At 34.8% G+C, this 15,819-nt stretch overlaps 1 protein-coding gene across 1 annotated transcript in view; it reads right to left on the bottom strand.

Moving 5' to 3' along the window:
- Nucleotides 1-9,323: 9,323 nt before the first annotated feature.
- The window catches only part of CARF (calcium responsive transcription factor), a 60,255-nt gene continuing 53,759 nt past the window's right edge, over nucleotides 9,324-15,819 (bottom strand). The window contains exons 14-16 of the mRNA XM_088021588.1: nucleotides 12,638-12,768; nucleotides 11,887-12,259; nucleotides 9,324-9,556 (exon numbers count right to left, since the gene is read on the bottom strand). Of these exons, the coding sequence (XP_087877714.1) occupies nucleotides 9,438-9,556; nucleotides 11,887-12,259; nucleotides 12,638-12,768 (623 nt within the window). The 3' untranslated portion in view covers nucleotides 9,324-9,437. The remainder of the gene's footprint in view (nucleotides 9,557-11,886; nucleotides 12,260-12,637; nucleotides 12,769-15,819) is intronic.

The raw sequence follows: 15,819 nt of genomic DNA on the forward strand, positions 1-15,819 counted from the left end.
AATAAGGATGGGGCACCTGGGTAGCTCAGTTAGCTGAGCGTCCAACTCTCAATCTCAGCCCAGGTCTTGATCTCAGGGTCATGAATTCAAGCCCCATGTTGGGCTCCACACTGGATGTAGAGCTTACTTAAAAAAAATAAATACATAAGGATCATGCTTACCTTTCAGGATTTAAAATTTTATTGTTAATAATAATTATAAAAATGAACATATATTGATTGGTATGTTACAGATTCTAAGATTTCAACATAGGTTACCTCATTAAATCCTCATAGTAGTTCAATTAGGTAGCTACTGCTCTTTCTTCAGAAGAAAGAAAAATATGAAGAACTGAAAGTTTAATTAATTTGTCCAAAGTTACACAGCTAATTAAGAGGAAGTGGGATTCAAATCTAACTGTCCAACTTCAGAGCACATGCTCTCAACCACCAGTCTTAGCTATAATAATAAGAAACAACTTACTTTTTGTCAGGCAAAATGCCAAGTGCTTCAACCAAACAATATAAAGCACCAAGTACAATGTCTGGTGCTTACTAAAATGTCCACTGTAGGTAATGTCTTCTTCTTCTTAATTCTTATGTGATTTTATTCATATTCCTATTATCAAACTTACCATTTTCTATCTTGTAAAAAGTTATATATCGCCTGTAATAGACACTAAGTTCCTTTAAGGCAAACTTTTATATCATTCATTTTGGTATCCTGCATGGCCTAACTCTGTCAGGTACACAGAAGGCTGAGTCATTATGACTGGTGGAACCCCGGCCGCTGGAGATTAGAAACTATACCATCGAAGGTGGTCCCTATACAATCAGGCTGTTCTGAAGAATTACTTTGGACCAATCCTATACCCTAAATCCCACCATGATATACCTACTTGTCTCACTCAGATCTGTTGTACCTTACTCCATCCCATAATCTATCCTTATGCTTTCCTTACAACCTCTACCTCATCTCCCAGTTCGACTGCTTGCAGAAACCCAAATGTGACATGATATCAACGCGTCTGGAGAATTTTCATATCTAGTCAGGATGGAGTACAAGTGACAGTGACCAGATTTACGCTCCTGGCTGAAACAACTATATAACTGAATAAAATATATGAAATAATGATTCTCAAAATGTTGGACATCATGCAAGAGAGGACAGTGATCACTGAGAGATGGAAAACAAATGAGATGAGGCCTATGTCGTCCAAGATTGCTGTCTGAAGAGTTTCCAGGCTGTGGCACATGGAGTGGAACACCAGGCAGAGCCTTCGGAGTGGAAGAGAGGCAACTTGGAATCAAGGAAGGCCAGAGCAACTAGAGTTGTGGGAAGTACTGGAGAAGAGAGAGCTGCACAGAAAACTCCAGAGATCCGCGGAAGGCCACTGTCTAACATTCAACGGAGTGTTTAATGATCAACGCATGACTATAAGAAAATTACTTGAGACTAGGTGGAGAACAACCCTCTGAGGCTCGCAGGGTCCAGAAGAGTGCCTGCTCCCACCAGCCAGAGTAGAAAACCTCATTAATTCAAAAGCAGTGTAGAGTACTCAGAAGGGATTTGCTTCAATAGTGAGATAAAATTAACACTAGATTAAATGCTGCTCTGGTCCTACCTAACAAAGCTTGAAAGCAAGACACTGAAGAAACAAATTGTTTCCAAGAAAGTTAACTGTGTCCTAAAACAAAACTCAAGAATATTTACAGGAATACAAAATATCCAGCACCAACAAGGTAAAAGTTGTATCTGACATCCAATCAAGTTACCAGAAATGCAAAAAAGCAGGAAAATATATAAAAATAATATATATAAGATAACTGATTCTTTAAAGTGTAAATAGTAACAATGTATTGTGAGGTTATAAGATATGTAGAAGTAAAATGTGTGAACATAATAGCACAAAGAAGGGGAAAAACATAAGTATATTATTGTAAGATTCTTATACTATATGTGAAATTATGGAATAGTATTTGAAGGCAGACTGGGATAGTACAGTATAAACATTAAAGCAATCATTAAAATAACAAGAGTTACAGCTAATAAGTCAATAAAGGAGGTAAAGTTGAATCATAAGAAAAGGGCAATTGCACCAAAAGGCAGAAAAAGGAACAAAGTATAGATGGAACAAATAGCAAGATGGAAAGGAAGACCCAAACACAACCATATCAATAGTAACACTAAATGCAACTGAAACCCAACAATATATAAAACAGCATAATGCATCCTGATGAACAAGTATGATTTATTCCAGGATTGTAAGGATGCAAGACTGTTTTACCCTTTGAAATTCAGTCAAAGTCTTTTATCACACTGTTGAGACTCAAAAAAGAAAAACCAAATGATCATCTCAATCTATGCAGAAAAAGCACTTGACAAAATCAAATATCCATTCCTAACAAAAATTCTCAGCATGCTAAGAACAGGATGACTCTCATTCAATTGATAAAGGACATATGAAAAAATTATGGTTAACCTCGTAATAGTGAAAGACTAAATGCTTTTCCTCTAAGATCAGAAACAAGGCAAGGATGGCCAGTCTAACAAGTTCTAATCAAAACTGTAGTTTAGGTTTTAGTCAGTGTAACAGTTGTGAAAAGAAATACATGGCATCCAGTTTGGAAAAGATGTAAAACAGCATAATTGTCTATGTAGAAAATCTAATAGAATGTATCAAAAAGCTATGAGAATAGGTGAGTTTAACAAGGTTGCAAGATATAAGATCCATAAGACAAATCTACTGTATATCCATATTAATGCAAAAAATAAGAAACTGAAATTAAAAAAACAATGCCATTTAGAAGTTCTCAGTGATATATCTGACAAAAGATATGTGAGACCTATACGCTGAAAACTCTAAGACATTGCAGAGGAAAAAAATAATATCAATATTAATATTTCAATTATCCCCAAATTGATCTATATATTCTACATAATCCCAGTCAAAATCTCATCAGGCATTTTCAAAAAAAGAAATTGACAAGGTGATTCTAAAATTCACATGGAAAAACAAAGAATTTAGAAAGGCCAAAAGAAATTTGAAAGGAAGAATAAGTTTCAAAGACTGTATTACCCAACTTCAAGACTTATCATAAAGCTATAGTAATCAAGACAATGTGGTACTGGCATCAATATGCACCAGAGTTTCTCAATCTTGGTACTATAGACATTTTGAGTCAGATAATTCTTTGTTGTGGGGACTGTCCTATGCATTGTATGATATTGAGCAGAAGCTCTGACTTCTATCTATCAGAAACAAGTAGTATCTCCCTAGCTATGACTATTAAAACTATCTCCAGACTTTGTGCAATGTCCCCTAGAGGCAAAATTGTCCTGCTTGAGACCACGGAGATATACAATCTATCAGTGAAAAAGAAGAGAGTCTAGAAAGTCACCCAAATATATGTGATTGATGAGTTTTTCATCAAGGGTATAAATTTAATTCAATAAAGAAATATAGTCTTGGGGTGTCTGGGTGGCTTTCAGCTCGGGTCATGATCCCAGGGTCCTGGGATGGAGCCCTGCATCGGGCTCCCTGCTTGGCGGGAAGCCTGCTTCTCCCTCTCCCACTCCCCCTGCTTGTGTTCCCTCTCTTGCTGTCTCTCTCTCTGTCAAATAAATATATAAAATCTAAAAAACAAAACAAAACAGTCTTTTCATAAAATGGTACTGAAACAATTGGGTATTCATAAGCAAAAAGGGTTGTGTACTATGTATATAAAAATTAACTCAAAATAGATCATACACCTAAATGTAAACTCAGAGTTATAAAACTTCTGAGAAGAAAACCTGGAGAAAATCCAACCTTGGGCTAGGCAAAGATCTCTTAGATCTCTTACACAAAAGCATGATCCACAAAGGAAAAAAAAGATACACTGGACTTAATCACAATTAAGAAGTGCTCTTTGAGGGGTGCCTGGGTGGCTCAGTCAGTTAAGCATCTGCCTTCGGCTCAGATCATAATCCCAGGGTCCCGGGATGGAGCCCCACATAGAGCTCTCTGCTCAGCCAGGGAGCCTGCCTCTCCCTCTCCCTCTGCCTGCTTGTGCACTCTCTATCTCTTTCTAATAAATAAATAAAATCTTAAAAAAAAAACTGTTCTTTGAAAGATTATGTTAAGAAAGTGAAAAGATAAGCAATAGATCAGGTGAAAATACTTGTCAATAACATTTCTAAAAAATGGACTTGGGGGTGCCTGAGTGTCTCAGTCATAAGCGGCTGCCTTCGGCTCAGGTCATGATCCCAGGTTCCTGGGATCGAGCCCCACATCGGGCTCCCTGCTTAGCGGGGAGCCTGCTTCTCCCTCTCCCCCTGCTGTGCTTTCTCTGTCAAATAAATAAATAAAATCTTTAAAAAATGGATTTGTATCTAGAATATACTTTCTAGATACAAATATACTTTCTAAACCTCTATAATAAGAAAACAACAATTCCATTTAAAAATGAGGTAAAGATTCAAACAGATACTCCACTAAAGAAGATACACAGATGGTACATAACACATGAAAAGATGTTCAACAGCACTGGTCATTATAGAAATGGAAATTAAAACCACAATGAGATACTACTACACACCTGTTACAATGCCTACAATATAAAAGCCTGTCCATACCAAGTGTTGGAACTCTCATATATGGCTGACAGGAATGTAAGGTGGTATAACCACTTTGGAAACAATCACTTGAGTTTCCTAAAATATTAAATATATACCTACCATACGACCTAGCCATTCCACTATTTACTTAAGAGCAATGAAAGCATATATTCATACAAAGACTTTTATACAAATGTTCATAGCAGCTTTATTTGTAATAGCCAAGAACTGTAAACAACCCAGCTGTCCATCAACAGGTGAATGGATAAACAAATTATGGTATATCCATACAATGCAATACTACTCAGCAGTAAAAAGAATGGACTATTCATATATTCTGACATAGATGAATCTGAAAATAACTATGCTGAGTGACAAAAGTCAGAAAAAAATGTTTATACTATATAATTTTTATAAAATTGTAGACAAAACAAATTGATCTCTAGTGACAGAAAGCAAATCAGTAGTTGTTTGGGGATGGTGAGGTAGGGGAGGGAGGCAGGAAGAAGAAGGGATGGATTACAAAGAGGCACTAGGATCTTTGGAGGCGATGGATATGTTCATTATCTTGATTGTGGTGATAGTTTCATAGATATATACATATATCAAAACTTATTAAATTGTGCACTTTAAATATGTGCAATTTATTTTATGTCAATTATACCTCAATAAAAATATTTTTAAAAACTACCAATATCTGACTCCCCCTCTGTCCTCTGGTTTCAGAATTCTTTTTTTTTTTTCTGAGATATGACTGACACATAACATTAAGTTTAAGTTATACAGTGTGTTGATTTGGTAATTTATATTTTGCAATATGATTACCACCACAGAGTTAGCTAATAACCACTATCATGCCACACAATTATTCTTTCCCATTTTTATTACCTCCCTCATTCTTTCCTTTTAGATGTAGTCTCTGAGCAACTTTGAAATTTATAATGCAGTATTATTGACTATAATTATTATGCCATACCTTAGAATTCCAGGGCTTATTTACTAATTGCAAGTTTTACCCTTAACCAACATTTCCTCCGCACGATTATACCCATATCACATTTTCAAAGGTTTTCAATATTAACCATACAATTTATTTATTTTTCTCATGAATCAAATTTAGAATCCATTAGTGAGTTTTTTTAAGATTCTGGTTTATTTCTGAAGTTTTAAGAGTTCAATCAGCAACGAATATTTGTATTATTTAACAATAGTTTTCATAGTTAATGTGTATGTGGCAAAAGTACACTAAGGCTTTGCCATTACAACTAAGTTAATTAAGTAGAATTACAGATATTTAGATACCAAAGCAATATACCATTTAAGATGTCTAAAGCTAAATCAACTGATGGGGAATAGTTAATACAGTACTTCTGGAGAGAGTAAGATTTTCTACGGTCCTATAAAACAGGCAAGGTGGAATAAAGGGAAAAAAAAAAACCAAGAGGAAAAACACTGATGATCCCTCCACTTTAAAAAAAATCACATACTTCTTTCATTATGCCAAAAAATAAAAAGCTGTACTTAAAGATATCACAATGCCAAGATGTGAGAAAAAGAATTACTAATACCTTATTACCTGCACTGTTTTAAAATGTTGATGGTTGGCTGAGCTGAGAGTACTAAATGCATATATGTCCCTAAATGTAATGATAACAGGAGTTACTGGTAGTTATGCTGGAAAACTTTCAGGTTCCAAATTGAACATAAATTTCTAGCCAAAGTTCTCAGGTAATTAAAGTGTTTATTCAACAGCTTTAAGATGAACAAAACTACCACTATCCCCAGAAAAAGTATAAAAAGAAAACTAACAAGTTTAAGAAAAAAATAACATAGGATTTTTAATGAAAAAAATTACATTATAACAAGGACACTATACATTAAGTTACAATATATATATATATACACACATTTTAAAACTTTTTAAAAAACCTGGTACAAATTAAATGACATCTTTCACATACTCACATGATTAAGTATGTATTTTGACAGGATGTAAAAATGAAACACAAGCTGGTGGGCCTCAAAATCAGAAACTCAGAAGCAGGACCAGCTTCTAAAATCTGTTTTCTATTATTTTGTGACTTTTAGAAAACATTTACCTTGGATAAGATAAGGTACTTTGTATAAAAGCTTTTTCTTTTAAGCATGTTAACTGCTTATGGAGAAAATCAATATTGAGGAAAAAGCCCACCATGGTGGTATTTATCTTTAATTCACTGTAGTATATATAAAGTTCACTGGGAGGCTTTGGAACATGAAAACCACAATGATGAAAAAAGCTCAGCTGTAATCATGAATTTCTAACTGCTTATTTTGAATGTCCAACTCACTACTACAGATATTACACCTTGTAATACACGACACAAAAGAGCACATATCAAAGTTTGCTGTGGAGCTGTTAGGAGAATGCCAAATACAGATACTGAAAATTTTATGCACTTGTATTTAATACCCTGTGCATTTAAAAAATAATTGAATATTTAAAATATGTAAACATACTTATTAAAAAGCGATGCTAAGCACCTTTAAAATACAATACTGGTATATTGTGACTGAACATGCATTTAGAGGACAAATGAATTTTTAAAAATTTAGAAACTATTTTTAAAGAGCTACTCATTGAAATACTTACATGAAAATATTGATAGTTCCAGTTTCTACCTAAAAACCAAAAGAGTATACAATTAGGGACTTAAACCTTCCTTCAATGCTCTTTTTTAATTTTGCTTTTTGTTTGTGAGGAGGATGCACTGTGACTTTCTGTCCTCATAAAAAACAAAACAAAAAAAAAAAAAAAAAAAAAAAAATCAGTACCAGAAAGAGACATTCACATAGAATGAAGTGAGAGAAATATTTTTCAACTATGTTTTGTTCTTGATCAAGTGCCAAAGTCTGAATCCTCTAACATCTCTCATCCTCGTAGGTAACTCACTAGAGTTTGTATCTTAACAAGCATTTCTCCTTAACAACTCAACATCAAAAAAGAAAAGAATGTCTCCAAAGGAATATGGTTCAATTGGTAAAATATTTAATAAGCTATTGCCATTAATGAAAAGTGAAGATTACTTAAAATCTTGAAAACAATTTCCATAAAAACTAGAAATAACAAATGAAAAGAATATTACCTAAAATGTAATACTAAACTATAAATTTAGACTTATACCCTTTAAGTACACACAGACTAAGAGAAATCTGGGTTTGAGGTAACTAAGCTGTGTTTAACTTAGAGTAACATAATCAGATTTGGCAGCCTGTGTGAAAATGTGGACATCAAATATTTTCAAATCTTAGAATAATTAGCTATTCTAACTAAAAATCATATATGTAATTGAATATTAACTTTGCATTAATAGGGGTATAAATAATACATTTTATATTAAATAGGGTATAAATCTAAAGAGCAAGGTCTTTTATTAGAGTTCCACTCACTTCTAATATAACAATGCTTTATACTTAGATACATGCTGTGTACCTGCAACAATTAAAGTGAATTAAGAATGGGAGACTGGACTTAGAAAGCCCAAAATGACTCATATTCATATAAAATATTAAGGTTAAATTTCATATTATATTTCATTATGCATTGAATATTAAACATTAATATCCATTTGAAATCCTTATTACTTTAAAATAAAATTTTAAATATACCCACACATGGTCCCTGGGGTGAAAAAAAGCCTTTACATTGACTTCTTGACCATTTATAATAGACATTTCTAGTTTATCAACCTTCCAGAAAACAGAAGCTTACAATGAATATAGTGATCAGTACCTATTCAGTATTTGGAGTAAATATACTTACGCAACAAGCAAACATATGTACACATAGTTGTTTTAAAGTTTTAAATATGAACTAATTTTTTAACTACAAATACTTACCTTGAAATACTATAAATTCTAATACCACCAATTCAGTAAGAACTCTGGCATAGAAAAATAAATACAACTCAAATTCCTTTCCATCCAGAGCTGAATCTTCAATACAAAATAGGAAAAAAAAATCCTCTGCTGATATCAAAAAGTCCCCCAAATCATCTGTAAACACCAGGGGAAGTCTATTATTCTTTCTGAATTCTCTCAATTTCTACATTTTCCTATCCATAAGTAGTGCTTTACCTACAATACTATATAAACCCATGCAATATACATTTATTTCTGTTGCTTATCTGATTAATTCAAATTAAAATTCTGAGTACTTACCAAGACACTTTAAATTTCTATTAGATGACCATTAGTATGCTATTGGTTTGTAGTTTTAGGTATAAAAACTATAATGGAAGAAGCCAAATTGCAACTACAGTTTCCACAGATGTGAATGCTGGGCTTCATGTTATGATTCAAATCTACTACTGTTTTATCTTTCCTAATGCGACAGACTACAAATAATCTCTCACCTGTCTGCTAATATAAAGAATTTCTTCACAACTTTAAAGAGGAAATAAGTTCTTTTGTAACTTTTAAAAAAGTCAACACACATACATACAGTCACACACACACACACACTCACACACTATTTTTTGTTGTTTTTGTCTTTTCAGAACCCAAATTGGATATTTCCAAGGGATGAGTTAGGTAACTATTTGTGTTCAGACTATATTGTCATGAATAAATTCAGATGATCTTTTGAGATACTGGCCTCATCAGATAATCAAAAAGCATAAGAATTATACAAAATGAGAGCAATAAAATAGCTTCCAAAAATATGGACTTGGCAACAAACATATCAGTTTTAAATCAAAGTTGCTCATTGAACTAGTCTTCAGTCCATTTATCACAATGCTGCACTTTGACAATATTCACCTTCTTTTTTATGACATCAGAAGTTACCCAAGTTGTAAATTCTGAAAAGCTTCAATAATTTATGTGGCAGATAATTTCTTACAGTCCAAATTTTTTTTTGCTTCCATAGACAATGCTGGTTCTTTGGGTTCTTGCTTAACTTGGCTCACAGAAATGGTACCTTCTGGATTTTCTTCAACTTTAAAACCAAACATAAAAGAAAAACCCTAAAGGTTAATGTAACTTATAACACTGGAATCTTAATAATTATATGAATTTAGAAGCAAAAAACAGTGTATTTGAGAACTCAGTATTTCTGACATCTTAATAGTCATTCATAATAAATTCTTTCAGGATGTGTACACCTAAAGCTAATGAAACATTGTGTGTCAACTAAACTTCAATAAAAAAAGGAAAGAAAAAGAAAAATAATAAAAAATTAAATGTTGAGAAGTTAAAAAAAAATTCCTTCAGTATGTTTCTGGTAATGAAAACAAGAAGAGACTAAGAAAACCATAGTTATTCTCCTCTACAGATACTTTGACAAAAAAGCAGTCGATAATTTGATAAAATTATGAGGACTATCTCATAAACTTAACTGCCTTTAAAAATACGTGTAAATAAAAGTCAGGAACTCTCCTATTATGTGAAAATGATGTTTTGCAAACAGTAGGTATAAGTATTACAAATTTACAAATTTGTTACCAATCCCATATGGTTTCCATATGTGGCCATATATCAAGGAAAATATTCCCTCCCTAAAGAAACTCAACTACATAAGTACTTTAGAAAAAAATATGCCACATCTTAAAGGATAGTTCTGACTTAGCTCTACAAACTGTATGTTTGCTTATCTGAAACATTGTACAATGCACTTACTATTCTGATTTTAAAGTACTTATGACCAAATTAATCTGATTGCAGGATACCAGCAACACTATCTTGAACTGGTAGGTGGGATGTCTAAGATAAAATCTTTCTCCTTCTCAGGGATATCAGTTTGTCAGTTGCTATAGGGAACCAAGATTAAGGGAACCAATATTTACTCAGGAAAGTATGTTGAACACCCCTAATGCTTGTCACATATGGGTATATTAGGAGTTTAGCCCACACCATAAAGAAAACCAGTAGAAGATGGATTTGAGTGACCCTCAGAATTCATATTCAGGTAAAGTAGTCCCTCAGATCATGATCTAACTTGATAAATCATGCAAGTTCAGATACAAAGAGGATCTCCTTTAAGACACTCTGAATTAGAGCTCCCAGAAATACCTTGGTACAACATAGAGGGAGGAAGCATGTTAGAATGGAAAGAAACTTTGGAGGCAGATAGATCTGGGTTTAAATCCCTGCTCTATCACTTTTAGGTAATCACTTAACCTCCCTGAGCCTTAATTTACCTATCTGTAAATGAGGACACCATCAACTATTTCATGAAGTTCTGAGGATTAATTCACATATATTCCTTTTCCCTCTCTTCTACTAAACTTATTCAGTAGTGACAACTGCCACAGCTCTCTGGATAAATGTCCTTAAAAGTAACACTTCCAATAAATTTAAAAGATAATGATTCTTTTCTGGAAGGAACTACCTTACACTTTTCCTTACCCAGGAGAATGATGTCTAAGAATGGAGGGTAAATACTTTATATGTTCTAAGGATAATTTCTATGAAGATTTTTGTTCTTCAAAGCAAACTGCAAATCTTTCTGCACAAAAGTGCCCAATCCAAAACAATCTATGTGGAAGGGAGTGACATAGGTCAAGTAGGAGTTAGAATTTATCACTAGGTTGACTGGGTTTGTTACAAAGTGAAGATAACGAGGTCTTGGATTAAACCCAAGTCCCCAAGGCTTAACTAATTCCCTTTCAATTTCCATAGAACTCAACATTTAAGTTTAAAACTCAAAATCTTTAACATTTATATCTGCCTACTTCATTCCATTTTTCCTTGTAACACTTTTTCCATAGTAACCTTTACACTAAGTGTTTTCCTTTTAAAGTTTCTCATTTTATGGGGCACCTGGGTAGCTCAGTCAGTTAAGCATCTGCTTTCGGCTCAGGTCATGATTTTAGGGTCCTGGGATCAAGCCCCACTTGAGGCTCCCTGCTCAGTGGGGAGTCTACTTCTCCCTTTCCCTCTGCTCCTCCCCCCTGTTCGTGCCCTCTTTCTTTCTAATACATAAATAAATACATAATCGTAAAAAAAAAAGTTTCTCATTTTTTTCATGCATTCTAAAATGACTCTCTGATTTCATATCACCATAGATTTTCTATGTAAACTGTGGTAATTAGGGAATGAATAATTTTGGAGAAGAAAAAATAAAAAAGTTTAAAAGTTATTATGCTCTTGATAAATTTCCCCTTTTCTAAATTTCCCCTTTTCTAAAATTACTAGAAGTAATTTTACTTTATTTATTTATATTTTATAAACCCCTGAGTAGAAATGATTGTTTTTTTTCTGTAGTGTAACAGTAATGATAGTCCATAAAGGCTAAAAAAATAAAATCACAAGTTGCTTTTAACTTACTAATAGCTGGGTGGCTATCTATAATCTGTATTGGGATGGTCTGCACATTTCCCAGCAGAATCTGATGAACACTTCCTTCCATATTCTCTGTATCCTCAACATCTCCAACTTCCACCAGCTGGTCCACTGCAGCCAGATTTTGATCTGGTCCCGGAAGGCTACCCATGGTAGAGGCAATAATGCTATTGTTTGGGGTTAGGCATGTATCTGTTTGAAGACTATGACTTTGACCAAGCAGTAGAGAATTATTATTCATTACAGTACTTTCTAATGAATCCAGAAGTCTTGAAGGACTGGAGGAAGGGTGGTTATTTACTGATACCGGAGCCGTTGATCCATCAGGAGAAGTGAATCTTGGTTGCAACTGCAAACCCTTTTAAACCAAAAAGAGTTACATCAAAATGTTTAAATTTACTAAGTATAATTTTCTCATAGGATATATTATTCTTTTGACATGTAATTGGAATAAAATACAGGAGTATAATTACTAACAAATATCAAGGACAGAAACAAGAATCAAAGGAAAAGTAGTACAACTAAACTTTATTGCATGCATGGTCAACTCCAACTTTTTCAAAATGTATTGTTTAAATGATCTTATATCAAGATACAAAAAAGTCAAGAAATTAACAATAAAAACATCTGTGATCATTATTATAATTCTATAATAATTCTATAAAATCCCTAGAAGAAGAGAGATTATGGAAGAAAGCGAAGGGCTTCAATTTTGTCTATTTCATTGGATACCTACCTGTAGTTGTGTAAATATTTTTGGTTGAAATGAGGAAAGTGAAGAAAGCAAGTGGGCTGGCTCTGGAGACAAAGAACCCGTTGTCTGATTTGTTTCCACTTTGGTGTTAATTGATTCCCCTGGTGAATTTCCTAAGTTATATAAAAAAAATCAGCTATCAAAACAAAATAATGTTTATGGTTTCTATGTTATGTGACACTACATTTTATTACAACATTTACTATCATAATTAGAATAGGAAATAAATTCAAAGGTTTGAAAAGGACTTTAAGAAGTTATTTTGTCCACTATTTCCAGAACTGGTAGAATCAGAATCACTCAGGAACTTTTTAAAAATATAAATTCCTAGGTTCAACCTTCATAACTTTTAATTCAGTATATCTAGGATGTGATGTTGGAAACAGTATTTTTTTCCTTGAAAGATTATGTATTTGTAACTCAAATCTAGTCCATTTTCTATGATATGATGCTGGACTACATCTAAATTTCTCTGGATGTGTGACACCTATTGAACCTCTCAACTACAAAGACCAAACTTAATTCATCTTTGGTAGCCCTAATGCTTAGGATAATGCCTGGCATAAAGCTGGTGCTCAATAATAACAGTGTTAAATTTCTTTCAGTAACTCATTTTGAAATATATGCCTAAGGGTAAAAATCTGTTTTCTTAGGGGCGCCTGGGTGGCTCAGATGGTTAAGCGTCTGCCTTTGGCTCAGACTATATTCCCTAAGGACAATTACTTTAGCAAATGAGATTTTAAGAAAACAGATTTATTTATTTTTTATGTTTATTTTTTTTAAAGATTTTATTTATTCATCTGAGATGCAGAGATACAGAGAGAGAGAGAGAGAGAGAGCATGAGCAGGGAGAGAGGCAGAGGGAGAGGGAGAAGCAGGCTCCCCTGCTGAGCCAGGAGGAGCCCAATATGGGGCTCGATCCCAGGACCCTGGGATCATGACCTGAACTGAAGGCAGATGCTTAACCATCTGAGCTACCCAGGTGCCCCTATCAACTCCTTTCTTATTAAAATTCTCTCCCTAGGGCGCCTGGGTGGCTCAGTGGGTTGGGCGACTGCCTTCGGCTCAGGTCATGATCCTGGAGTCCCGGGATCGAGTCCCACATCGGGCTTCCTGCTCAGCAGGGAGTCTGCTTCTCCCTCTGACTCTCTTCCCTCTCGTGCTTTCTATCTCTCATTCTCTCTCTCTCTCTCTCAAATAAATAAATAAAAATAAAAAAAAATAATAAAATTCTCTCCCTATCCAGCTTAGTCAGAATCCTACGGTGATAGTTTCAGTCACTCTCTTGCAAATCCCCTAACCTCCCTTGCTTCTTTGTACTTTTGTTACAACCCCTGGTAAAATCCTAACACGGAATGAAAATGGCCCATATATGTGAAGCTGAATGTGAGTGAAAAAGAAACTTGCTGCTACTACTAATACCAATTCATGATCATCAACTTCAACAGGACCTTCACCTGTATCTGACAACCTTACAAGGTTTCTCCCACTTTACATTTTAGAAGATTTCAAATGTCCAATCTTGGCCACACTTCCTAAGATCTTTTTCACTCTCAGCACTCTTGAAAAGAGAAACTATCAGAAATTTCCTCAACTTCCCACCATGAAAGCTATCAAATACCTTCATCTTCATCTCTCTCTTCAGATCTCTATCTGAAAATACCTTCTCTCAACCCTTTTTCCCCTCATAGCACATTGTCTCTACTTCTTCATTTATCACTCATTCACTCTTCAACCATCCCAATGTGGCTTCTTCTCAATCCACTCCACTGAAATGGCTCTGATATGTATCTAAGCTTTCCAAACCTGATTTCATGAACTTTTTTCTTTCCCCTTGCCATTACCAAATTCTATTCTTACACCAGTGTTGCCTACCTCAGTAAATGCTACTATCAGTCAGTTGCTCATAGAAGAAACTCAGGAGTCATGCCAGATCATTCCCATTCTTTTACCTCCCACACCTATTCAATCAATAACCAAAACCTTTGAAAACAACTTTTAAAAAAAAAAAGATTTTATTTATTTATTTGACAGACAGAGAGAGAGAGAGAACAAGCAGGGGGAACAGTTGAGAGAGAGAGGGAGAAGCAGGTTCCCTGCCAAGCAGGGAGCCCAATGCAGGGCTTGATCCCAGGACCCTGGGATCATGACCTGAGCCGAAGGCAGACATTTAACCATCACAGCCACCCAGGAGCCCCATCTGTCCAATTCTAGTATAAATGCCACTCACTGTAGACTAAACCACTATCACACCTTTCATCTGGACAGCTCTAAGGGCCTCCTAAGCCCATTTTGCATATCCAGTTTTTTTTTAATCTTTTTTTTAAAGATTTTATTTATTTATTCATGAGAGACAGAGGGAGGGACAGAGAGAGAGAGAGAAGCAGAGGGAGAAGCAGGCTCCCAAGGAGCAGGGAGCCTGATGCGGGACTCGATCCCAGGACCCTGAGATCATGACCTGAGCCGAAGGCAGACGCTTAACCATCTGAGCCACCCAGGCGCCTTTGCATATCCAGTTTTATCTCCAAGCATTGTCTATGCTTAAAACCATATCAACTTTCTTACGCTCCTTGAACATGACAAGCTCTTTCTTGCTTAGCTTTCAAACATGGTATTCTTTTGATTGACAAATTCCTATCCATTCTTCAGTTCTTAGTATAAAAGCCACTTTCTCAAATGTTAGTTCCCTACTCCCTAGATTAAGTTATATGTCTGTCACTATTCTCACACAATTTTGCACAACTCTTTTATGGCACTATTCATAACAGTAATTAGAATAAATGTGTTTAGTGTCTTTTTCTCTTGCTAAATTTGAAATTCAATGAAGAAACTTATTCTTTTTTATGTCCAGCATTTATCACAGTGAGTAAAATATGTGAACAGATGAATAATGATAAAGAATTTGAAAGTTATTCTCTATGCACAGTGACTTTTAAAGGTTAAACAACCGAAGAATAAAGAAATAATTGTACTGTATACAGTTATTCATTAATTTATGCTAAAGGGGCGCCTGGGTGGCTCAGTCGTTAAGCGTCTGCCTTCGGCTTAGGTCATGATCCCAGAGTCCTGGGATTGAGCCCCGCATCGGGCTCCCTGCTCACCGGGAAGCCTGCTTCTCCCTCTCCCACTCCCTCTGCTTGTGTTCCCTCTCTCGCTATCTCTCT

The sequence above is a fragment of the Eumetopias jubatus genome, unplaced genomic scaffold (assembly GCF_037043125.1).
Source record: "Eumetopias jubatus isolate StellerSeaLion01/CBP00866 unplaced genomic scaffold, mEumJub1_p1.0 scaffold_3, whole genome shotgun sequence".
NCBI lineage: Eukaryota > Metazoa > Chordata > Mammalia > Carnivora > Otariidae > Eumetopias > Eumetopias jubatus.